Source organism: Hyla sarda, chromosome 5, assembly GCF_029499605.1.
Source record: "Hyla sarda isolate aHylSar1 chromosome 5, aHylSar1.hap1, whole genome shotgun sequence".
NCBI classification, from domain to species: Eukaryota; Metazoa; Chordata; class Amphibia; order Anura; family Hylidae; genus Hyla; species Hyla sarda.
In genome coordinates this window covers 10,246,481-10,273,357 of record NC_079193.1, presented here as the reverse complement: position 1 = coordinate 10,273,357, position 26,877 = coordinate 10,246,481, and the positions used below count along the sequence as shown (strand labels likewise).

Below are 26,877 nucleotides of genomic sequence, written 5' to 3'. Positions count from 1 at the left end.
TAAAACATCATTACATGAAGTGTAAGAAACAGTTTGTTCCCCCCCCATATCGTGTACACTCACCATCACTAGTACTGCAGCTCCATCTGTTTTACTTTACCACAGCTGCATCAATGTGTTTCATCACTTTAAAGTAGGTCATGTGATCACCACCGACGAGACACGATGTTTAATGTGGCAGAGGAAGTGGTCAGTCTTAGGTCAGCTGACTTCCTGTCAACTACAGGATGACATTATGTCCAATCAGATTGCTGCTGTTAGCTCTCAGACCCTCCCCTCTGTATACTGCTGCTATCTCTGAGATCAGGATATATGTTATACACCTCTTCTTCTCCAGCTCTATCTGTATACTGCTGCTATCTCTATGAGATCAGGATATATGTTATACACCTCTTCTTCTCCAGCTCTATCTGTATACTGCTGCTCCTATCTCTATGGGATCAGGATATATAGTAGTTATACACCTTCCCTCCAGCTCTATCTGTATACTGCTGCTATCTCTATGTGATCAGTATATATAGTAGTTATACACCTCCCCTCCAGCTCTATCTGTATACTGCTGCTATCTATGGGATCAGGATATATAGTAGTTATACACCTTCCCTCCAGCTCTATCTGTATACTGCTGCTATCTCTATGGGATCAGGATATATAGTAGTTCTTCACCTCTGTCCCATAATTTCCATGAAATATACTGAACAGTTACAGGTCTATATACCCTGGAATCCTTCTGCTATATCTCTCCTGACTTTAAATAATATTTAAGATGAGACCTGGACAGTCTGGGTCTATTGTAGGTCTCGCTGCTTAAATCTTATGAAAACAGACAAAAACATTTGTAAAATTAATATATTATGAATAAACTGAGGAACTGAGGAAATATAATTTATTGATATGAAAAGATCTGTGATTTATGGTCCGTATATATATTCTGAGATAATAAAAACCCTGGTGCGGCGGATCAGGACTGGGACTTGTGTGTGATCAGGTAGAGGTTTGAGGAGAAGAAATCCAGTCCCCACCGTTTCTGTACATCAGTAAATTCATCGATCTTCTTCAGCAGCTTAAAATGACATGAAGGACCTGAAAAAGGGGGAAACAGGAGATAAATAAGAGACCGAGCAATAACCCCAATAATATCCCCAATAATAACCTCAATAATAACCCCAATAATAACCACAATAATAACCCCAATAATAACCACAATAATGACCCCAATAATGACCCCAATAATGACCCCAATAATAACCCCAATAATAACCCCAATAATAACCCCAATAATAACCCCAATAATGACCCCAATAATGACCCCAATAATAACCCCAATAATGACCCCAATAATGACCCCAATAATGACCCCAATAATGACCCCAATAATGACCCCAATAATAACCCCAACAATAACCCCAATAATAACCCCAACAATAACCACAATAATAACCCCAATAATAACCCCAGCAAAGCTTCAGCTCACCCCAGGTGCAACACGGACCGGGCGCGGACAACACCCGAACACAATGTAGAAAAGAAAAATGAAGGTCCAGCGCAGGAACTCGAGGAATATGGTGTTTTATTCACATGCCATATGGAACATAGAAAACGTAGTACCGGTGACGCGTTCGGCCTTACACAGAGACCTTAGTCACTAAGGCCTCTGTGTAAGGCCGAACGCGTCACCGGTACTACGTTTTCTATGTTCCATATGGCATGTGAATAAAACACCATATTCCTCGAGTTCCTGCGCTGGACCTTCATTTTTCTGTTTTATAGGTAATTACACTCTGTAGTGAGTACAGGACAGGATTCCGTCATTTAGGAAGATTTTTGAGCCTTTTTCCCAATAGGGGACATCTCTCAATAGGGGACGTCTCTCAATAGGGGACATCTCTCAATAGGGGACATCTCTCAATAGGGGACATCTCCCAATAGGGGACATCTCTCAATAGGGGACGTCTCTCAATAGCGGAAACTTTTTTTTATTCCCAGTGAGTGTCCACTATTGGGAGATTCTACTGTAATAAGTATGGTGATAATGGTGATAATATCCCTCCTTCTATACTGATATTATTGGTAATATTGGTCTCAGTATACAGGATTTGGTCAGTAACAGTATGATGGTAAAATGCATCACACACACAGAAAGATATATCTATATCTTTCTCTCTCGCTCTGTATATCTATATATGTGTATATATATTTTATATCTATAATGTATATATTTTTTTTCTTTGTAATTCTGTCATTCAGAATAAGGGGGGCGGTTGAAGGTTGGTCAGTGTGCCAGCCCACCCCCTGAATATAGGCCAAATCACTTTCTCCTCATGCCAGTATTACTTTATAAAATGCACTAAAACTGCACATAATGTGAACTGACCCCAACCCACTTATGAGTCTAATCAGCAGCCATCCAGATGACCAGGTGCAGTGATCAGACTCCACGCCTCTCTCTCTCTGCAAAGCCAGCGGCTTCATGGGAAAATTAGGCAGGATTAGGAAATCATTTTGGTGATGATTGATGAAATTGCAATCAGTATGGCTGAAAACTCCATGCCTGCTACATCAGCTAAAACAGGTAAGCAGAAGACATACACAAGAACCTGTATATTATTCTTTAATAATAACCTATACTGCACAAAATATTGTGTTATGTTACTTTAGTAGTAAAACATCATCAGGACAGGAGCGATTGGCTGTCAAAGTCACATGATGTGATGTCATTATAGACGTGTTATCGCTCAGGAAATAGAGACAATAAATGGATCAGACCAGAATATCACAGGACGGGTTCAAAGGGCATTCAGACTGTTGGGAAAACTACATTAAAGGGGTACTCCGCCCCTATCCAAAAGATAGGGGATAAGATGTCTGATCACGGGGGTCCCGCCGCTGGAGACCCCTGCAACCTCCCTGCTGCACCCAGCATTCATGTAGAGCAGTGTTTCCCAACCAGGGTGTCTCCAGATGTTGCAAAACTACAACTCCCAGCATGCCTGGACAGCAAAAAGCTGCCAAAGGCTGTCCAGGCATGCTGGGAGTTGTAGTTTTGCACCATCTGGAGGCACCTTGGTTGGGAAACACTGGTGTAGAGCGTCGGGTGCAGCTCCGGAGGCTCGTGACATCAAGGCCACGCCCCCTCAGTGCATCTCTATGGGAGGGGGTGTGACGGCTGTCACGAGCCTCCACCCAGCATCGCCAGTCATCTGGCACAGAGCAAAGTTCGCTCCATGCACTGGATGTCTGGGGTGTTGCAGCCAAGATTGCAGGGGTCCCGATAGGGGATAAGATGTCTAGGGGCGGAGTACCCCTTTAAGTTGCAGAGTATTGTCCTAACTACTCACAATGTATATGGAATTACTTACCAAGTAAATGTTCAAGTTCAGATTCGGGCACATAAAAGGGAGGACCTAAAAAATAAAAATACACATTAATGTTTCCCTCACAGGGACGGCTGGGTGCACTTACCTGGGAGAGAGAGGGGGCACCAGGATGCATTATGGGAAGAAGACAATGCCAGAGGAGAGTGTGAGGCTCTGAGCAATATGTCATAAGTCACATGGTCTACAGGGGGCGTGGCTATGCTGCGGTGGGTGGGCGGCAGAAGGGATGTACTGAGGTAATACCACAGCGGCTGTGTGCGGACAGGACCAGGGATTTGTTTCCTATGAGTTGTAGGTGACTTCAGGCTGCTGTGTCCACGCCGACATCTTCTCCTGCTCAGCAGCACAGTGATAAGGCGGGGGAGAGTGTCAGCTGTGGAGATGGACGGCTTAGTTATTCAGCGCCCTCTGCTGGCCCGGACCCTGTGTACACCGGCTCAGATCCTTCCTATGAGAATCTGTGCAGGAGGCGGAGTATTAGGCTGCACTTCTGCCGCCCCTCCCTAAACTGCTACCCTAGGCCTCGGCCTTGTTAGCCTATTGGTAAACTGGATGCACAGCAAACCCGCGGGGACGCCTCTCTGACACATGAAAGCCACACAAAATGTCATCTTAGTGAATATTCTGATGAAAGGTGCAATAAGAAAATATAAAAAGGTATAAAACAAGTCATAAAGGACACACACAATATATATATTATAATATTCTCACCTTTGTACAACTTAGGGTTATATTCACATGTTACAAGAAGATACCGACAGTCTTCGGCCATAAGTGGCAACATCACTGAGGTATAACTGTGGGGGGAGAAGAATAAACCAAGAATGTCAATATAGTCGATGGGGCTGAAACCTTCTCTCTAAAATAATCGTCCCCCTATCCACAGCAATTTTGTAAAACTTCTGCCAAAATGCCGTAATAACATCCCGTAGGAATGAACACCTCAGTTGTCATCAGTCAAATCACTTTCTTCAAGGCACTTTGAATAAGAAAATGCATCGAAACTGCACATAATGTGAACTGACCCCAACCCACATATGAGTATCCAGCACCAGCAGTCTAATTACAGAAAAGTCCTGAAGGTCGGCACTGTATATAGACTTCACGTCCTGTGGTGGGTGCCCTGCTCCCTGTGGTCTGACTCACAACCGAAGAGCAAAAAAGACTAAAGAAAGTAAAAGAGCGGCACTCCAATCAGAATATTAGTGATTTATTCACCCATTCATGCTACAAATGCAACGTTTCAGCCTCACCATGAGGCCTTTCTCAGGCAAATGGCAAGCAGCCTAATTAGATGCCCATGTGCAGTGATAAGACTTCACACCCTCTCTCTGCAAAGTCAGAGGATTCATTTATGGGAAATGTAGATAGCATTAGGAGATCAAATGTAGATAGCATTAGGAGATCATGGCTGAAAACCCATTTGTGCCACATCAGCTAAAACAGGTAAGCACAAGGCATACACAAGAACCTCTAAATTATTCTCTAATAATAGACTATGCTGCATTACATAGGCAAGAAATAAATAAATAAAATCCCAGAGTGATTATATATATATATATATATATATATATATATATATATATATATATATATATATATATATATATATATATTTATTTTATAATAATAATAATAATATGATTGGATATATACACTGACCGTTGTCTGTCTCTGGGGTTCACAGCCACCATTGCTCCTCGGTCCCAAATTCCATCAAACTTTCCAATAACAGAGCTACAAGCGACAAATATATTCAATAAGATTATTTACAGAGTAGTTATGTGCGTAACGGCGTAATGATACGGTCTTACCTAGATACGTTGTAGATACTGCAGCAGTACAATGAAATGTTCCCGGACGCGCTCTGAAAACACATAATACGGATATTATAGAAGCTATAAAAGGGGGTTTTACACTAATCCAGTGTTTCCTAACCAAGGTGCCTCCAGCTGTTGTAAAACTACAACTCCCAGCATGTCCGGACAGCCTTTGGCTGGGGGTTATAGTTTTGCAACAGCTGGAGGGTCACACTTTGGTGACCACTGCTATTTAGGATGGGGTGAAGTGGGTGTTGCACCATAAATGATGGAGAGATGGTGCACTATAAAGGATGGAGGGAGAGATGCTGTATTATAAAGGATGGAGGGAGAGATGCTGTACTATAAAGGATGGAGGAGAGGTGGTGTACTATAAAGGATGGGGGAGAGGTGGTGTACTATAAAGGATGGGGGAGAGGTGGTGTACTATAAAGGATGGAGGAGAGGTGGTGTACTATAAAGGATGGGGGAGAGGTGGTGTACTATAAAGGATGGAGGAGAGGTGGTGTACTATAAAGGATGGAGGAGAGGTGGTGTACTATAAAGGATGGGGGAGAGGTGGTGCACTTTAAAGGATGGGGGAGAGAGGAGGTGTACTATAAAGGATGGGGGAGAGGTGGTGCACTATAAAGGATGGAGGAGAGGTGGTGCACTATAAAGGATGGGGGAGAGAGGAGGTGTACTATAAAGGATGGGGGAGAGGTGGTGCACTATAAAGGATGGAGGAGAGGTGGTGCACTATAAAGGATGGGGGAGAGGTGGTGTACTATAAAGGATGGAGGAGAGGTGGTGTACTATAAAGGATGGGGGGGGGGGTGCACTATAAAGGCTGGAGGAGAGATGGTGTACTATAAAGGATGGAGGAGAGGAGGTGTACTATAAAGGATGGAGGAGAGGTGGTGTACTATAAAGGATGGAGGGAGAGGTGGTGTACTATAAAGGATGGAGGAGAGGTGGTGTACTATAAAGGATGGAGGGAGAGGTGGTGTACTATAAAGGATGGGGGAGAGGTGGTGCACTTTAAAGGATGGGGGAGAGAGGAGGTGTACTATAAAGGATGGGGGAGAGGTGGTGCACTATAAAGGATGGAGGAGAGGTGGTGCACTATAAAGGATGGGGGAGAGGTGGTGTACTATAAAGGATGGAGGAGAGGTGGTGTACTATAAAGGATGGAGGGAGAGGTGGTGTACTATAAAGGATGGAGGAGAGGTGGTGTACTATAAAGGATGGAGGGAGAGGTGGTGTACTATAAAGGATGGGGGAGAGGTGGTGCACTTTAAAGGATGGGGGAGAGAGGAGGTGTACTATAAAGGATGGGGGAGAGGTGGTGCACTATAAAGGATGGAGGAGAGGTGGTGCACTATAAAGGATGGGGGAGAGGTGGTGTACTATAAAGGATGGAGGAGAGGTGGTGTACTATAAAGGATGGGGGGGGGTGGTGCACTATAAAGGCTGGAGGAGAGATGGTGTACTATAAAGGATGGAGGAGAGGAGGTGTACTATAAAGGATGGAGGAGAGGAGGTGTACTATAAAGGATGGAGGAGAGGAGGTGTACTATAAAGGATGGAGGGAGAGGTGGTGTACTATAAAGGATGGGGGAGAGAGGTGGTGCACTATAAAGGATGGGGGAGAGAGGTGGTGTACTATAAAGGATGGGGGAGAGGTGGTGCACTATAAAGGATGGAGGGAGAGGTGGTGTAGTATAAAGGATGGAGGGAGAGGTGGTGTAGTATAAAGGATGGAGGAGAGGTGGTGTACTATAAAGGATGGGGGAGAGGTGGTGTACTATAAAGGATGGGGGAGAGAGGAGGTGTACTATAAAGGATGGGTGAGAGGTGGTGTACTATAAAGGATGGGAGAGAGGTGGTGTACTATAAAGGATGGAGGAGAGGTGGTGTACTATAAAGGATGGGGGAGAGGTGGTGTACTATAAAGGATGGGGGAGAGAGGAGGTGTACTATAAAGGATGGGTGAGAGGTGGTGCACTATAAAGGATGGGTGAGAGGTGGTGTACTATAAAGGATGGAGGAGAGGTGGTGCACTATAAAGGATGGAGGAGAGGTGGTGTACTATAAAGGATGGGTGAGAGGTGGTGTACTATAAAGGATGGGGGAGAGGTGGTGTACTATAAAGGATGGAGGAGAGGTGGTGTACTATAAAGGATGGGGGAGAGGTGGTGTACTATAAAGGATGGGGGAGAGAGGAGGTGTACTATAAAGGATGGGTGAGAGGTGGTGTACTATAAAGGATGGAGGAGAGGTGGTGCACTATAAAGGATGGAGGAGAGGTGGTGTACTATAAAGGATGGGGGAGAGGTGGTGTACTATAAAGGATGGGGGAGAGGTGGTGTACTATAAAGGATGGGGGAGAGGTGGTGTACTATAAAGGATGGGGGAGAGGTGGTGTACTATAAAGGATGGGGGAGAGGTGGTGTACTATAAAGGATGGGGGAGAGGTGGTGTACTATAAAGGATGGGGGAGAGAGGTGGTGTACTATAAAGGATGGAGGGAGAGGTGGTGTACTATAAAGGATGGAGGAGAGGTGGTGTATTATAAAGGATGGAGGAGAGGTGGTGTACTATAAAGGATGGGGGAGAGAGGAGGTGTACTATAAAGGATGGGGGAGAGAGGTGGTGCACTATAAAGGATGGAGGAGAGGTGGTGTACTATAAAGGATGGAGGAGAGGTGGTGTACTATAAAGGATGGAGGAGAGGTGGTGTACTATAAAGGATGGGAGAGAGGTAAGTATTGAATGTTTTCGGAGAAACGTTCACTTACCTTAAATACTTTTCCTCCAGGAATCTCAGGGACGGCTTCTTCAGTGTAAAGAATATTCTGTTCGGTAAAGAATTCCTTGATTCCAAGCTCAGAGACATCCACCCCCACAATGGTATGGCCCATGTCCGCCAGCCTGGGAAAAAAACGTCATCAATACATTCTAATCAATCAAAACATTACATCAGGGTTCCGCAACCTGTCACTCTCCGGCAGTTGCAAAACTACAACTCCCAGCATGCCTAACTACAACTCCCTCCCAGCCATCGGCTGTCCGGGCATGCTGGGAGTTGTAGTTTTGCAACTGCCACAGGTTGGAAAACGCTGTAATAGACGACTGTTTGACCATTTACCATTTCATATCCACCGCCTTGCCGCACAGAGGGAAGAAGATGCTCAACTTTGTCCGTCCATTTTGCATTTCATTCAAGAATTCTGCGAGTAACCTGAGTTAGAAAAATAAAAAAAAATATAAAAAATAAAATTATAAAAAACTCAAGACTCAACACTTTCCATAATTATTTACAAATAAAAATCTGAGATCTTTGTAATATTCCCCCCCCCCTCCCCTTTCCAAATGATGGACTATTCCGTGTTGGTCCGCGACATAAAATCCTAAAGAAATACATTTTAATCTGCGGTTATACCATGACATAATGTAGGGGAGTCCAGAGGGGTGAATGCAAGGCCTGGTACATACCAAGGTTACATTTCACCCGGTGGAAGGGACGTTCTATAGGACATCAATACTATAGGATACATTATACAGAAAAACATCTGAATCAATAAGGGAAAATGAACAAAGGAGTGAATTATGATTTAACCATGCGTGTACTATATATAAAATACATAAATAACTATACATAATATACAGTCATGGCCGTAAATGTTGGCACCCCTGAAATTTTGCAATTAAATGAAGTACACCGCTCAAAAAAGATAAAGTGAACCCTGCGATAACACATCCTAGATCTGAATGAATGAACTAATCGTATGAAATACTTTCCTCTTTACATAGTTGAATTCGCTGACAACAAAATCACCAAAAATTATCAATGGAAATCACATGTATCAACCCCTGGAGGTCTGGATATGGAGTCACACTCAAAATCACAGTGGAAAACCCCACTACAGGCTGATCCTACTTTATGTAATGTCCTTAATACAAGTCCCAATGAGGCTCAGTAGTGTGTGTGGCCTCCACGTGCCCGTATGACCTCTCTACAACGCCTGGGCATGATCCTGATGAGGTGGAGGATGGTCTCCTGAGGGATGTCCTCCCAGACCTGGACTAAAGCATCCGCCAACTCCTGGACAGTCTGTGGTGGATGGAGCGAGACGTCCCAGATGTGCTCAATCGGATTCAGGGGAACGGGCGGCCAGTCCATAGCATCAATGCCTTCCTCTTGTAGGAACTGCTGACCCACTCCAGCCACATGAGGTCTAGCATTGTCTTGTATTAGGAGGAACCCAGGGCCGACCGCACCAGCATATGGTCTCACAAGGGGTCTGAGGATCTCATCTCGGTACCTAATGGCAGTCAGGCTACCTCTGGCAAGCACATGGAGGGCCGTGCGCCCCCCCAAAAAAATGCCACCCCACACCATTACTGACCCACCGCCAAACCGGTCATGCTGGAGGATGTTGCAGACAGCAGAACGTTCCCCACGGCATCTCCAGACTCTGTCACGTCTGTCATATGTGTCCAGTGTGAACCTGCTTTCATCTGTGAAGAGCACAGGGTGACAGTGGGGAATTTGCCAATCTTGGTGTTCTCTGGCATATGCCAAATGTCCTGCACGGTGTTGGGCTGTAAGCACAACCCCCACCTGTGGATGTCGGGCCCTGATACCACCCTCATGGAGTCTGTTTCTGACCGTTTGAGTGGACACATGCACATTTGTGTCCTGCTGGAGGTCATTTTGCAGGGCTCTGGCAGTGCTCCTCCTGCTCCTCCTTGCACAAAGGCGGAGGTAGCGGTCCTGCTGCTGGGTTGTTGCCCTCCTACGGCCTCCTCCACGTCTCCTGATGTCCTGGCCTGTCTCCTGGTAGCGCCTCCATGCTCTGGACACTACGCTGACAGACACAGCAAACCTTCTTGTCACAGCTCGCATTGATGTGCCATCCTGGATGAGCTGCACTACCTGAGCCACTTGTGTGGGTTGTAGACTCCGTCTCATGCTACCACTAGAGTGAAAGCACCGCCAGCATTCAAAAGTGACCAAAACATCAGCCAGGAAGCATAGGAACTGAGAAGTGGTCTGTGGTCACCACCTGCAGAACCACTCCTTTATTGGGGGTGTCTTGCTAATTGCCTATAATTTCCACCTGTTGTCTGTTCCATTGATTGTCAATCAGTGTTCTTCCTGAGTGGACAGTGGGATCTCACACAAGTGTCAGTGACTTGGAGTTACATTGTGTTGTTTAACCCCTTATGGACCCATGACGTATCGTATCAGACATAATATTACACAATAACTATTCAAACAAGAGGTGTGGGGACATGTTGGGGACATGTTGGGGACATGTTGGGGCCAATTAGAGACTGTTATAGGCCTGTCTGAAGAGATGTATTTTTAGGCCACGTTGGAAACTATGGATGTTGTTGTCGAGTCTGAGGGATTGAGGGATAGAATTCCAGAGAACCGGTGCAGCACAAGTGAAGTCTTGGAGACGGGAGTGAGAAGTTGGGATTATAGAAGATGTTAGTGTGAGATCATTAGCAGATCGGAGAGAACGTGTAGGATGGTAGACAGAGATGAGAGAGGAGATGTAGGGAGGTGCAGCATTGTGGAGAGCTTTGTGTGTGAGACTGAGGATTTTGTACTGTATTCTGGACTGAATTGGTAACCAGTGTAGTGACTGGCACAGGGAGGAGGCGTCGGTGTAGTGACTGGCACAGGGAGGAGGCGTCCGTGTAGTGACTGGCACACGGAGGAGGCGTCGGTGTAGTGACTGGCACAGGGAGGAGGCGTCGGTGTAGTGACTGGCACAGGGAGGAGGCGTCGGTGTAGTGACTGGCACAGGGAGGAGGCGTCGGTGTAGTGACTGGCACAGGGAGGAGGTGTCGGTGTAGTGACTGGCACAGGGAGGAGGTGTCGGTGTAGTGACTGGCACAGGGAGGAGGCGTCGGAGTAGTGACTGGCACAGGGAGGAGGTGTCGGTGTAGTGACTGGCACAGGGAGGAGGCGTCGGTGTAGTGACTGGCACAGGGAGGAGGCGTCGGTGTAGTGACTGGCACAGGGAGGAGGCGTCGGTGTAGTGACTGGCACAGGGAGGAGGTGTCGGAGTAGTGACTGGCACAGGGAGGAGGCGTCGGTGTAGTGACTGGCACAGGGAGGAGGCGTCGGTGTAGTGACTGGCACAGGGAGGAGGCGTCGGTGTAGTGACTGGCACAGGGAGGAGGCGTCGGTGTAGTGACTGGCACAGGGAGGAGGCGTCGGTGTAGTGACTGGCACAGGGAGGAGGCGTCGGTGTAGTGACTGGCACAGGGAGGAGGCGTCGGTGTAGTGACTGGCACAGGGAGGAGGCGTCGGTGTAGTGACTGGCACAGGGAGGAGGCGTCGGTGTAGTGACTGGCACAGGGAGGAGGCGTCGGTGTAGTGACTGGCACAGGGAGGAGGCGTCGGTGTAGTGACTGGCACACGGAGGAGGCGTCGGTGTAGTGACTGGCACAGGGAGGAGGCGTCGGTGTAGTGACTGGCACAGGGAGGAGGAGTCGGTGTAGTGACTGGCACAGGGAGGAGGCGTCGGTGTAGTGACTGGCACAGGGAGGAGGCGTCGGTGTAGTGACTGGCACAGGGAGGAGGCGTCGGTGTAGTGACTGGAACAGGGAGGAGGCGTCGGTGTAGTGACTGGAGAGGAAGATGAGTCTGGCTGCGGCATTAAGGATGGACTGGAGAGGAGAGAGTTTGGCCTATTAGTAAAGAGTTACAGTAGTCGAGGTCGGAGGGAATCAGAGCAATAATGAGAGTTTTAGCAGATTCAATAGTGAGAAACGGGCGGATTCTGGAAATGTTTTTGAGATGCAGGTGACAAGAACGTGAAAGAGACTGAATATGGGGAGTGAAAGACGGATCAGAGTCAAGTATAATCCAAGACAGCGAGCCTGCTGCCCGGGAGTTATGGTACCACATACCGAGATGGAAATGTCAGGGTTAGGTACAGGATCAGGGTAATGGGGGGGGGGGGGGGGGGATGACTTGAAAAGTGCATTATGGGGCTAGAAGCACTTAGAAGTATTCGTGAAAGGTGGGCCAGGGTTAGGAGCAATGTCCCCAGCAGCTAAAAGCAGAAGAAAGAAGAGGGAGAGCAGATGGCTGGGTGAAGTGATGGAGCGACTTCTGTGCTGTACCATGGAATGAGGTGACTCTGGGTGGTTTATGATGGTGAGCAGTGCATGCGAGCAATACATAGGTGAGGGAAGGAGACATGGACAGATGTATATAGAGTCCACTGGAGAAATCGGTGGGGGATAGAAGAGAAAATGTATCGCAATGATGTAAGTAATAAGTGAGTGCATGTTTGTTTTTTTTTCTTCTGAAAAGAGTGACTGACTTTTGTAGTTATAATGTTGAGTTAGTTCCCTTTTGTTCCCTTCTGGTATAATTCTTGATATCACACTTAAGAAGCACTTTAGATGGCATATTTGAATGTCTCCAGACCTAAGGGCTAAAAGACCTATAGCCTCTAATATATAGTGCTAGGTGGAGGAGTGCAATCAGGTGTGAAAAGGGCGGGGAGCAATAACATTTGGGGAAGAAAGTTAAGAAAAAATAAGCAGTTTGGGATCACTCAGGGGAAATAAATTGTGATCAAACCAACTAGAAACACTTGCCAGATAACAGTGATAAATATACATGACAATGCAATGATGGGGGAATGGGAGTACACAATCACAGGAGGAGTGACATACCAGGTGGATTATTCAAATACAGCTAAACAGATATACAGTGGTGAGAACAAATGATGGTGGTAGTTGTTCAAGAGATGAATGATGACATTCATAACTATACATAAATAACTATTATATATTTAAATAAATAAATATAGATATATATATAGATATATATATATATATATATACACACACACACACACACACACACACACACACACACACTACAGGAGAATACAGCAGCACACTGCTAGCACAAAGATATAGATAAAACATGAGTATATAGATAAAACATGAGTATATAGATACAACATGAAAAGCATACAGCTGTAATGCAATAAATGAAGATATGAAACTATGAAATTATGAGGTACTTAGCTTGCAAATTTGTCACCAAATAGCTTGGACCGTCCCACCACGGTAAGGTGACCTCATTCTGGGACGGACCCTACACTATGAATATGCCTCTGTGTGAACAGTACAACAGGCATTGCAAGGTCTGAAACATCCAAGGCAACTTATATACACCTGATAGAGGTGGGTGGGGTGCAGGAGCCAACATGGAGGTAGACACTCCCCCATATGTGTAATACAACCAAAGAATAAGTTGGCCAGCACTATTGATTCCAAACTATTGTAAAAACCTATTAGGTGTATATAAGGTGCCTTGGATGTTTCAGAACTTGCATGCCTGCTGTACTGTTCACACAGAGGCATATACATAGTGTAGGGTCCGTCCCAGAATGAGGTCACCTTACCGTGGTGGGACAGTCCACGCTATTTGGCGCCAAATTTGCAAGCTAAGTACCTCATAATTTCATAGTTTCATATCTTCATTTATTGCATTACAGCTGTATAGCTTTTCATGTTCTATCTATATACTCATGTATTATCTATATACTCATGTATTATCTATATACTCATGTTTTATCTATATACTCATGTTTTATCTATATACTCATGTTTTATCTATATCTTTGTGCTGGCAGTGTGCTGCTGTATTCTCCTGTTGCTGTATATTTAGCCCAGCAGCCTGCACCTGCAAGCCAGGTCCATATAATAGTATGGAATCAATAGTGCTGGCCAACTTATTCTTTGGATATATATACATATATCTAACTATACATAAATAACTATATATTATTTTCTAACATACCATATCACTAAGCAGGGGGATCATTCCATTTATTCCTTCCTATGGTTCTCTCCCTGTACAACCATCTAGAGATACTTACGGGTGAACACGTTCTACATGAAACCCGATATTTCTCGTCTCCCATTTCTTATTCCAGTCGTCATCGGAGAGAACGCGCTTCTGCTGCGTTTTGATGGATTCTGAAGGATCGGACATGATTTAAAGCTGTGAAGAAAAGAAGAGGGAAGGTATTTAGACCTATACACTGGAGTCTTCTGATGACATGGGGGCTCCCCCCCTATAAGGATGAAGGACGTATCGGTTGGCGGGGGCCTTGTAGTACGTCAGTCATTTCCATAGGATTTGCAGACGTGGAGAAGTAGAATGGTTCATGTGGCGGTACTATCTATTGATGGAATGGAACTTTCCTATGTTTTTACAGTAGCGACACATTTAGTTTAGTGTATCTGGGCTTCAATGAAAAACACCATCGAGTCCCAGTTTGCTGAGTCGGATTAGTTAAATGGACGCTGTCAGGTACAAAAACTTTTGATATGTTGTAAAGCAGGGGTCCTCAAACTTTTTAAACGGGGGCCAGGTCACAGTCCCTCAGACCGTTGGAGAGCCAGACTATAGATAACAAAACATGAACAATTTCCTATGCACACTTATATATCTTATTAGTGGACTACCACTTTAAGTACGCAGCACAGTTCCCCACACATTAGGGTTGACAGTACAGTCCCCCCACATTAGGTGCAGTATAGTTACCCCACATTAGGTGCAGTAAAGTTGCCCCACATTAGGTGCAGTATAGTTCCCCCACATTAGGTGCAGTATAGTTCCCCCACATTAGGTGCAGTATAGCTCCCCCACATTAGGTCCAGTATAGCTCCCCCACATTAGGTCCAGTATAGCTCCCCCACATTAGGTCCAGTATAGCTCCCCCACATTAGGTCCAGTATAGCTCCCCCACATTAGGTCCAGTATAGCTCCCCCACATTAGGTCCAGTATAGCTCCCCACATTAGGTCCAGTATAGTTCCCCCACATTAGGTCCAGTATAGTTCCCCCACATTAGGTCCAGTATAGTTCCCCCACATTAGGTCCAGTATAGTTCCCCCACATTAGGTCCAGTATAGCTCCCCCACATTAGGTCCAGTATAGCTCCCCACATTAGGTCCAGTATAGCTCCCCCACATTAGGTCCAGTATAGCTCCCCCACATTAGGTCCAGTATAGCTCCCCCACATTAGGTCCAGTATAGCTCCCCACATTAGGTGCAGTATAGTTCCCCCACATTAGGTCCAGTATAGCTCCCCACATTAGGTCCAGTATAGCTCCCCCACATTAGGTCCAGTATAGCTCCCCACATTAGGTCCAGTATAGCTCCCCCACATTAGGTCCAGTATAGCTCCCCCACATTAGGTCCAGTATAGCTCCCCCACATTATGTACAGTATAGTTCCCCCCACATTAGGTGCAGTACAGTTCCCCCACACTAGGTGCAGTATGTTCCCCCACAGACATACATGCTCCAGCCATACAGTGTATAGCTGGAGGCTGTATGCCTGTGTTCTGCCCCACTTCAGTGCTCCAACCACCGGTTCGGACATAGCATTAAGTCCCGGGACCGAAGGAGCGGGGTGGTCGGCGCACCGAAGCTGACGTGCCGCTGGTAACACTTACCTAGCTGGCCAGCGCACGTCCTCATCGCTGCCCCGCTCCACCTCGCTTCGTTGCTATGGGCGCACGCACGGCTTCAGTGTCGTCCCTGCGTGCGCCACCTTCCCGGCGGCCCCTGCGTTTTTAAAGTAAACGCGGCCCCCCCCCCCCCCCCCCAGGAGAGCGCATCCCTGTGTCCCGAAAACATCTTTCGGGACACAGGGATGTCCCAGGCAGCGGCGGGCCGGATAAATGTCCTCGGCGGGCCGCATGTAGCACGCGGGCCGTAGTTTGAGGACCCCTGTTGTAAAGCTTGTATAACCAATAGGTTTTGCATTTGCTTTCATTAGAAAATTTTCATTATTTCATACTGGGAAAACCAGTCAAACAACTGCCCCCCCCCCTGCCTGCTTGGACACATACTAGTCCTGCTGTGTCCATGAGTCATCACCTATGTCATGGACACTTCCTTGATTGACAGCTGTGAGTGCAGGGCTCAGAGCTGGAGGAATAATCCTCCCACTGTCATCTTGTGTCCCGCTACTGTCAGTGAGGACAAGCTGGGAGTTGTAGTTTTGCTAATTCTAGGGGAGATGTGAGCAGACAGCATACTGAGGGAGGGGGCGGAGACCTGCACAGTGAGGCCACGCCCTCCCTTTGAGAGGAATTCAGACTAGTGAGCTAAATTAAAAGTGTAATAAAAAATAAATAAAGGTGCTAGACACATAAAAATAGATGTACATGGTCAGGATTAGGTACTGAGTGATATATTAATCTGACGGGTACACTTTAAGTGTAGTGACTTTGACTTTAAAGGGGTTCTCCAGCATAAGGTGATTTTAGTACTTTCCTGCTTGACAGTAATGGACATGCTTAGTAAGGATCTGCGCTTATCTTGGGGCTAAATGGCTGTGTTGTGAGTCCACTATTTAACGCTGATGCTTTCTTTTTGTGAAATGGCTATTTCCTATTGGAGTTCCCTCCCTCCAACTACCTAGGATCCCTTGTTTCTAAGTGTGAGGTCACTTATTTCCCTCCCACACATCAGCCACCCCACCAATTGCAGCTTAATTAAATGCTGTGCTGTAAACTACAGTTCTCTGCAGTCCTGTGGAAAATGCTCCCCCCCCCCCCCAGTAGTCGCTCCGCCCATTGAAGTACAGACAGGCTCTCTTTCAGCACCTGACTAGTGATGTAATGTCTCGGATCGCACTGCAACCTGAGAAAAGCCCGAGAGAACACACATTTTCTATGCTGCTAAAAAGAAACATTGGGGCAAAGATCAGATAAAGAATTGACAGACACTATATTATGAACTACACCAATTTTACAGCCCCTGTAGCATAGTCAAATAAAAAAAATCCCAAAATATCCCTTTAGGTCCCTTGGAATGAAGGAGCCTTTCACAGGCTTAGGCAATTCCTCGTTACTTGGTTTTCGAGGACTGGAAAGAAGCACAATTTGCGATCCTCAAGTCCATGAAATAGTTAATCTTGAATAGATCTGGCTCCCTGAATCTCTTGAGTTCAATGTAGACCTGATTGATTAAATCTATTCTTCAATGTCTTCAGAATTGGACAGACAGTTTTTGAACCCAGACTCTTCTTCCTCATGGGGACTGTTCATATATCCCCCTTTTGTATATTCTGAATAGAAAAAAAAAAAAAAAAAACTTTCTTTAAAAAAAAATAAAAAAAAAACTATTTAAAGGGGTACTCCGCCCCTGGACATCTTATCCCCTATCCAAAGGATAGGGGATAAGATGTGTGATCGAGGGGGTCCTGCTGCTGCGGCACCCCAGACATCGGGTGCATGGAGCAAACTTCACTCTGTGCCAGATGACTGGCGATGCGGGGTGGAGGCTCGTGATGTAGTCACGCTCCACTCATGATGTCACAGCCACGCCCCCTCAATGCAAGTATATGGGAGGGAGCGTGACGGCCGTCACCCCCCCTCCCATAGACTTGCATTGAGGGGGCGTCGCCGTATCATCACAAGCAGGGCACAAGCCACCGGTGCTGCACCCGACACTCTAAACGAACACCGGGTGCAGCAAGTAGATTGCGGGGGTCCCCTGTGACGGGACCCCCACGATCAGACATCCTAAGATGTCTAGGAGCGGAGAACCCCTTTAAGCCTTCTTAGTCACCTGGGAACTATAAGAGGTAGAAGGAGTGAATGGACCGGCCACAGACATAGTTGAGTTTTTTTTTTTTTTTTTGTAGAATCTTCTACCACTTTACTAAACCAGACACCTTCCCCCCCCCCCTCCCCCCCCCCCATTATCTTGGGCTTAGGCTTTGCCAGAGTTAACCCAAAACCCTTGGCAGGGATCAGCAAGCTACTACTGTAGATACTGTAGAGAAAAGAAAAGAAAGGACCGACGGACGGCGCCTCGTGTATTTACCCTCAATAGGTCGGGTGGTGGGTGGGGGTCAACCCCACGGGGCTTATAGATGGCCGCTCACCTTGAGATCTATGCAAAAAACTGATCCTGATCTGAGGAAGGGAGGGATCCTCCCGAAAAGCGTAATCTTGTACATTTTATTGTTTTTTTAATAAAATGTCCTGCTGAGGACTTTCCTATTACCTTTGGCATCCGCCTCATCTGTCTACAAGAGTCTGCAGCGCCATACCTGAGGGTTTTTTCCTGCTCTACTTCTAATATTACTGTAGATAGGTTGGGGTAAAATATCCGCCAAGGATGGGATCAGACTGGAGAGCCAAAAGAAGCGTCTTATGAGTGATCCAAGAAGTTTAAATAGTATAATCCACTCAAGAACCGCATTAGTATGTGTGGTCCCTTCAGAGCCGCGGCCACCACGAGCCAAAAGGGCCTGTGTTAGGACACAGCCGCATTCATGGGACTGGAGGAAAAGTGTCACAACCTTGATCCGGTCCCTACCCTGTCCGCCCTCGGATGAGACCAAATGGACACTACGGAGGAGAGCCCCGCGCAGGACTGTTTATAATCCCACTCCCGCTGCATTTTTGACCATTCCTGCCCGCTCCCACAAGGTGTACGTTTCACTCCCACATCATGTGTGTCCAATTCTGCCCACTCCCGCTAAAATGTCCTCTCTGATCCCCCCTGTGCCTAATTGAGGTGGGGAGATTACTAACCTACTGAGGTTCCACTATCTTATTGGGGGGGGGGGGAATTCCCTACCTACTGAGGTCTTCCACCTAATTAAGTGTGTGTGTGTGTGGGGGGGGGGGGGGGATTCCCTACCTACTGAGGTCTTCCACCTAATTAAGTGTGTGTGTGTGTGTGGGGGGGGGGGGGGGGGGATTCCCTACCTACTGAGGTCTTCCACCTAATTGAGTGTGTGTGTGTGTGTGGGGGGGGGGGGGGATTCCCTACCTACTGAGGTCTTCCACCTAATTGAGTGTGTGTGTGTGTGTGGGGGGGGGGGGGGGGGGGGGGGGGATTCCTACCTACTGGGGGAATATCTTAATTATGAGTGTCAGTGAGGATCTCCTGTTAAAGGGGTATTCCAGGAAAAAAAATTTTTATATATCCCAACTAGCTCCAGAAAATAACACAGATTTGTAAATTACTTCTATTAAAAAATCTTAATCCTTCCAATAATTATCAGCTGCTGAAGTTGAGTTGTTCATTTCTGTCTGGCCATAGTGCTCTCTGCTGACATCTCTGCTTGTCTCGGGAACTGCACAGAGTAGAAGAGGTTTGCTATGGGATTTTCTTCTACTCTGGACAGTTCCCGAGACAGGTGTCATCAGAGAGGACTTAGACAGAAAAGAACAACTCAACTTCAGCAGCTCATAAGTACTGAAAGGATTAAGATTTTTTTTTAAATAGAAGTTAATTTACAAATCTGTTTAACTTTCTGGAGCCAGTTGAGAGAGATATATATATAGGTTTTTCCTGGATAACTCCTTTAATTATGAGTGTCAGCGAGGGCCTCCTGTTCAACATGGGTGCCAGCGAGGGCCTCCTGTTCAACATGGGTGCCAGCGAGGGCCTCCTGTTCAACATGGGTGCCAGCGAGGGCCTCCTGTTCAACATGGGTGCCAGCGAGGGCCTCCCTGTTCAACATGGGTGCCAGCGAGGGCCTCCTGTTCAACATGGGTGCCAGCGAGGGCCTCCTGTTCAACATGGTGTCAGCGAGGGCCTCCTGTTCAACATGGGTGTCAGCGAGGGCCTCCTGTTCAACATGGGTGTCAGCGAGGGCCTCCTGTTCAACATGGGTGTCAGCGAGGGCCTCCTGTTCAACATGGGTGTCAGCGAGGGCCTCCTGTTCAACATGGGTGTCAGCGAGGGCCTCCTGTTCAACATGGGTGTCAGCGAGGGCCTCCTGTTCAACATGGGTGTCAGCGAGGGCCTCCTGTTCAACATGGGTGTCAGCGAGGGCCTCCTGTTCAACATGGGTGTCAGTGAGGGCCTCCTGTTCAACATGGGTGTCAGTGAGGGCCTCCTGTTCAACATGGGTGTCAGTGAGGGCCTCCTGTTCAACCGTAACACAACGCAGGTCATCCTTGTGCAGATCTTCTGGCCAATCCATAGCAGATATCCAGGGATTTTCTATAAAGAATCTACAAGTCAGCCCTGACTGTCCTGTTCACACAGCTGCCCAGGAAGGGGGACCCCAATATCCTGTAGAGTCCACCGGGCGGCGGTGCTCGACCCAAACCTTCTCAGATATCTTACCTATTAGAGATTAACCCCTATATATCTTACCTGTGACAGGACAAGGAGGAGCCGCTCTCCTGACAGAAGACAAGTGACAACGACAGGAAGGCTTTATGGATGAACGTGCTGGCCCTCCTCCCTCCCCCTCCCCTGGAACGCCTGCAGTCACCATGAATAATCACTTTTTACAGCTACAGACACCGGATCACAAGGTCCTGCTCCTTCCCCGGTTAGATAAATATTTGACTTCATATAAGTCACATGACCTGATGTCACATGTGGCTGTACGGCGTGCAAAACGCTTCAAAATAAAGCCTTACTATCAGAGGAAAAATAAAAAAACAGAACACAACGCAACATCCGGTCTGTATATGAATATGAACCTCGAACTCAGTGGTCTCAAAATGTGGCCCTCCAGATGTGTCAAAACTTCAACTCCCAGCATGCCCGGACAGCCAACGGCTGTCCGGGCATGCTGGGAGTTGAAGTTTTGACACATCTGGAGGGCCACAGCTGCAGACCACTGCCCTTACGGCAGAAAAAGTTGACCTGTTGCCCATAGCAACCAATCAGAACGCTCCGTTTACTTTTTCAGAGGCCTTGTTTTTAAAAATGAAAGAAGCCATCTGATTGGTTGCTATGGGCAACGGGTGAACCTGCATGATACCAGCAGCCACCGTATAGAGGCGCTTCACTAATATACGTATACGGCAGCATATTCATAGTCACAGGCGGTATAACTAATATATATTATATATATATATATATATATATACACACACACACACACACACACATACATATATACACACACACACACACACATACATATATACACACACACACACATATATAAATATATATATACACACACACACACACACACACACACACACACACACACAAAAGGAACAATAATACAATTCATAGATACCGACACCATAGTGCGACGTCCCAGTAACAGCCGACCTCAGATAACATATACACACGTATCCCCGACTACAGGTGGACTTAAAGGGGTACTCCACTGGAAAACATTTTTTTTATTTTTTTAAATCAACTGGATCCTGAAAGTTAAACAGATTTGTATATTACTTCTATAAAAAAAAAAAATCTTAATCCTTCCAATACTTCACAATCAGCTGCTGTATGCTCCACAGGAAGTTCTTTTCTTTTTGAATTTCCTTTCTGTCTGACCACAGTGCTCTCTGCTGACACCTCTGTTCATTTTAGGAACTGTCCAGAGCAGGAGAGGTTTGCTATGGGGGATTTGCTCCTACTCTGGACAGTTCCTGACATGGACAGAGGTGTCAGCAGAGAGCACTGTGGTCAGATTGGAAAAGAAATTCAAAGGAAAATAATTCCCTCTGTAGCATACAGACGCTGATAAGTACTGGAAGGATTAGGATTTTTTTTAATAGAAGTAATTTACAGATCTGTTTAACTTTCTGGCACCAGTTGATTTAAAAAGAAAAAACAAAATACGTTTTCCAGTGGAGTACCCCTTTAATGCATTAACAAGGGTATAATAGCAGCAGATATAACTAATATTATATAGTGTATAATAGCAGCAGATATAACTAATATTATATAGTGTATAATAGCAGCAGATATAACTAATATTATATAGTGTATACTACCAGCAGATATAATAATATCTAGTGTATACTACCAGCAGATATAATAATATATAGTGTATAATACCAGCAGATATAATAATATATAGTGTATAATACCAGCAGATATAATAATATATAGTGTATAATACCAGCAGATATAATATATAGTGTATAATACCAGCAGATATAATATATATAGTGTATAATACCAGCAGATATAATAATATATAGTGTATAATACCAGCAGATATAATAATATATAGTGTATAATACCAGCAGATATAATAATATATAGTGTATAATACCAGCAGATATAATATATAGTGTATAATACCAGCAGATATAATATATAGTGTATAATACCAGCAGATATAATATATAGTGTATAATACCAGCAGATATAATAATATATAGTGTATAATACCAGCAGATAGTGTATAATACCAGTAGATATAATAATATATAGTGTATAATACCAGTAGATATAATAATATATAGTGTATAATACCAGCAGATATAATAATATATAGTGTACAATACCAGCAGATATAATAATATATATAGTGTACAATACCAGCAGATATAATAATAATATACAGTATATAATACCAGCAGAATATAATATATAGTGTATAATACCAGTAGATATAATATATAGTGTATAATACCAGCAGATATAATAATAATATATAGTGTATAATACCAGCAGATATAATAATAATATATAGTGTATAATACCAGCAGATATAATAATAATATATAGTGTATAATACCAGCAGATATAATAATAATATATAGTGTATAATACCAGCAGATATAATAATAATATATAGTGTATAATAGCAGCAGATATAATAATATATAGTGTATAATAGCAGCAGATATAATAATATATAGTGTATAATAGCAGCAGATATAATAATATATAGTGTATAATACCAGCAGATATAATAATATATATAGTGTATAATACCAGCAGATATAATAATATATATAGTGTATAATACCAGCAGATATAATAATATATAGTGTATAATACCAGTAGATATAATAATATATAGTGTATAATACCAGCAGATATAATATATAGTGTATAATACCAGCAGATATAATAATATATAGTGTATAATACCAGCAGATATAATATATAGTGTATAATACCAGCAGATATAATATATAGTGTATAATACCAGTAGATATAATAATATATAGTGTATAATACCAGCAGATATAATATATAGTGTATAATACCAGTAGATATAATAATATATAGTGTATAATACCAGCAGATATAATATATAGTGTATAATACCAGTAGATATAATAATATATAGTGTATAATACCAGCAGATATAATATATAGTGTATAATGCCAGCAGATATAATAATATATAGTGTATAATACCAGCAGATATAATAATATATAGTGTATAATACCAGTAGATATAATAATATATAGTGTATAATACCAGCAGATATAATAATAATATATAGTGTATAATACCAGCAGATATAATAATAATATACAGTATATAATACCAGCAGATATAATATATAGTGTATAATACCAGCAGATATAATATATAGTGTATAATAGCAGCAGATATAATAATATATAGTGTATAATACCAGCAGATATAATAATATATAGTGTATAATACCAGTAGATATAATAATATATAGTGTATAATACCAGCAGATATAATAATATATAGTGTATAATACCAGCAGATATAATAATATATAGTGTATAATACCAGCAGATATAATAATATATAGTGTATAATACCAGCAGATATAATAATATATAGTGTATAATACCAGTAGATATAATATATAGTGTATAATACCAGCAGATATAATAATATATAGTGTATAATAGCAGCAGATATAATAATATATAGTGTATAATACCAGTAGATATAATAATATATAGTGTATAATACCAGCAGATATAATAATATATAGTGTATAATACCAGCAGATATAATAATATATAGTGTATAATACCAGTAGATATAATAATATATAGTGTATAATAGCAGCAGATATAATAATATATATAGTGTATAATACCAGTAGATATAATAATAATATATATAGTGTATAATACCAGTAGATATAATAATAATATATATAGTGTATAATACCAGCAGATATAATAATATATAGTGTATAATACCAGCAGATATAATAATATATAGTGTATAATACCAGTAGATATAATAATATAGTGTATAATACCAGCAGATATAATAATATATAGTGTATAATACCAGCAGATATAATAATAATATATAGTGTATAATACCAGCAGATATAATAATAATATATAGTGTATAATACCAGCAGATATAATAATATATAGTGTATAATACCAGCAGATATAATATATAGTGTATAATAGCAGCAGATATAATAATATATAGTGTATAATACCAGCAGATATAATATATAGTGTATAATACCAGCAGATATAATAATATATATAGTGTATAATACCAGCAGATATAATAATATATAGTGTATAATACCAGCAGATATAATAATATATAGTGTATAATACCAGCAGATATAATAATATATAGTGTATAATACCAGCAGATATAATAATATATAGTGTATAATAGCAGCAGATATTATATATATATATATATATATATATAGTGTATAATACCAGCAGATATAATATATAGTGTATAATATCAGCAGATAAAATAATATATAGTGTATAATACCAGCAGATATAATAATAATATATAGTGTATAATACCAGCAGATATAATAATATATAGTGTATAATACCAGCAGATATAATATATAGTGTATAATAGCAGCAGATATAATAATATATAGTGTATAATACCAGCAGATATAATATATAGTGTATAATACCAGCAGATATAATAATATATATAGTGTATAATACCAGCAGATATAATAATATATAGTGTATAATACCAGCAGATATAATAATATATAGTGTATAATACCAGCAGATATAATAATATATAGTGTATAATACCAGCAGATATAATAATATATAGTGTATAATAGCAGCAGATATTATATATATATATATATATATATATATATATATAGTGTATAATACCAGCAGATATAATATATAGTGTATAATATCAGCAGATAAAATAATATATAGTGTATAATACCAGCAGATATAATATATAGTGTATAATACCAGCAGATATAATATATAGTGTATAATATCAGCAGATAAAATAATATATAGTGTATAATACCAGCAGATATAATATATAGTGTATAATACCAGCAGATATAATATATAGTGTATAATACCAGCAGATATAATAATAATATATAGTGTATAATAGCAGCAGATATAATAATATATAGTGTATAATAGCAGCAGATATAATATATAGTGTATAATACCAGCAGATATAATAATATATAGTGTATAATAGCAGCAGATATAATATATATATATATATATATATATATATATATATATATATATATATATATATATATATATATATATAGTCGGTATTTACTTACCGTAATAGTTCTTTCCTCGAGTCCCGAAGGCAGCACAGAAGGGATATATCCGATCCCACTCACATACCAGGACCGTCCCCTAGAAAAATATGCTAATTAACAATTAATTAGTGTAAAGGGGCGGACCGGACCCCTATAAAGTAACCCCTTTTACCATACCACACTGTGTAAATAATCAAGACCAACGTAATGCAACAAAATTTTATTTTAGGGAGGGTGTTGTGCTGCCTTCGGGACTCGAGGAAAGAACTATTACGGTAAGTAAATACCGACTTTCCTCATCGTCCCTACAGCAGCACAGAAGGGATCTACCAAAGATAACAAAGGGAGGGTTTATGGTTTTTCAACAGCAGACAGAACTCCGGAGCTAAAGGCTGGGTTCTGGGTCTGCAGGTCCAACCTATAATGCCGGGCGAAGGTCGATGTAGATGACCAAGATGCCGCATTGCAGATTTCAAGTAAGGGTACTTGTTCCCTCTCTGCCCATGACGTAGACGTAGCTCTAGTTGAATGGGCTCTTAAAGGATGAGGTGGTTCTTTTCCATTCTTCAGATAGGTTTCTACAATTGTAGTACGGATCCATCTGGCCAATGAATCTTTTGAGGCCTTACAACCCCTTTTTGCACCTGTCGGAAGAACAAACAAATTCTCTTCTCTTCGGAAGTGATGGACACGATTTATATAGCATGATAAGGTACGCTTTACATCTAGGAGATGAAACTTCTTCTGTTCTTCTGAGGCAGGGTTTGGATAAAACACCGGCAGAAACACTTCTCTATTGATGTTCGCCACTGAGGCGACCTTTGGTAGAAAAGAAGGAACCGTACGAAGTCTCACCCCTTCTGGCAGAATCTTCAAAAAAGGTTCCTTAGAGGAGAGTGCTTGTAGCTCCCCTACCCTCTTGGCTGATGTGACGGCCACAAGGAACAGCAATTTCATAGTGAGCCATTTTAACTCTACCTCTGCAATAGGCTCAAAGGGGGCTTCTGTGAGAGCATTCAAGACTAGAGTTAAGTCCCAAAGTGCGACCGGAGGCCTTACAGCCGGTCTCAATTTTCTCAATGCCTTAAAGAATGAGCGGATGATTTGCAAACTTTCCATCAGACATGGCATTAATTGAGGTCATATGCACTCTAAGTGTATTGGGTTTTAGTCCTTTCTCAAATCCTTCCTGTAAGAACTGAAGAATTGCTTCAACTGAAAACTGCAGTGTAGAAGAGGAGAGCCAATTCAGGAATTTGTTCCACAACTTAGAGTACACGAAGTTGGTAGATGGTCTTCTAGAGGATAACAATGTGCTTACCACTTCTTCGGAGAGGCCTTGCCCAATTAGCCTCTCCCTTTCAGAAACCAGGCAGTGAGGTGTAACCTGCCTGGTTGAGGGTGCAGAAAA

General features: G+C 43.0%; 1 protein-coding gene across 6 annotated transcripts in view; it reads right to left on the bottom strand.

Annotated features, from left to right (window-relative positions):
* Positions 1–875: 875 nt before the first annotated feature.
* TPMT (thiopurine S-methyltransferase) overlaps positions 876–26,877 on the bottom strand; it is a 45,177-nt gene continuing 19,175 nt past the window's right edge. For 2 of the 6 annotated variants that reach the window (XM_056518837.1, XM_056518839.1), the window contains exons 2-9: positions 14,107–14,231; positions 8,328–8,420; positions 7,978–8,110; positions 5,192–5,244; positions 5,040–5,114; positions 4,089–4,174; positions 3,360–3,404; positions 876–1,083 (exon numbers count right to left, since the gene is read on the bottom strand). In XM_056518837.1, the coding sequence (XP_056374812.1) occupies positions 962–1,083; positions 3,360–3,404; positions 4,089–4,174; positions 5,040–5,114; positions 5,192–5,244; positions 7,978–8,110; positions 8,328–8,420; positions 14,107–14,222 (723 nt within the window). In that variant the 5' untranslated portion in view covers positions 14,223–14,231 and the 3' untranslated portion in view covers positions 876–961. Of the gene's footprint in view, positions 1,084–2,374; positions 2,564–3,359; positions 3,405–4,088; positions 4,175–5,039; positions 5,115–5,191; positions 5,245–7,977; positions 8,111–8,327; positions 8,421–14,106; positions 14,232–20,370; positions 20,736–26,877 lie in introns of those variants that run through there. The other 4 variants (XM_056518838.1, XM_056518841.1, XR_008843767.1 and 1 more) reach the window with 4 other exon arrangements.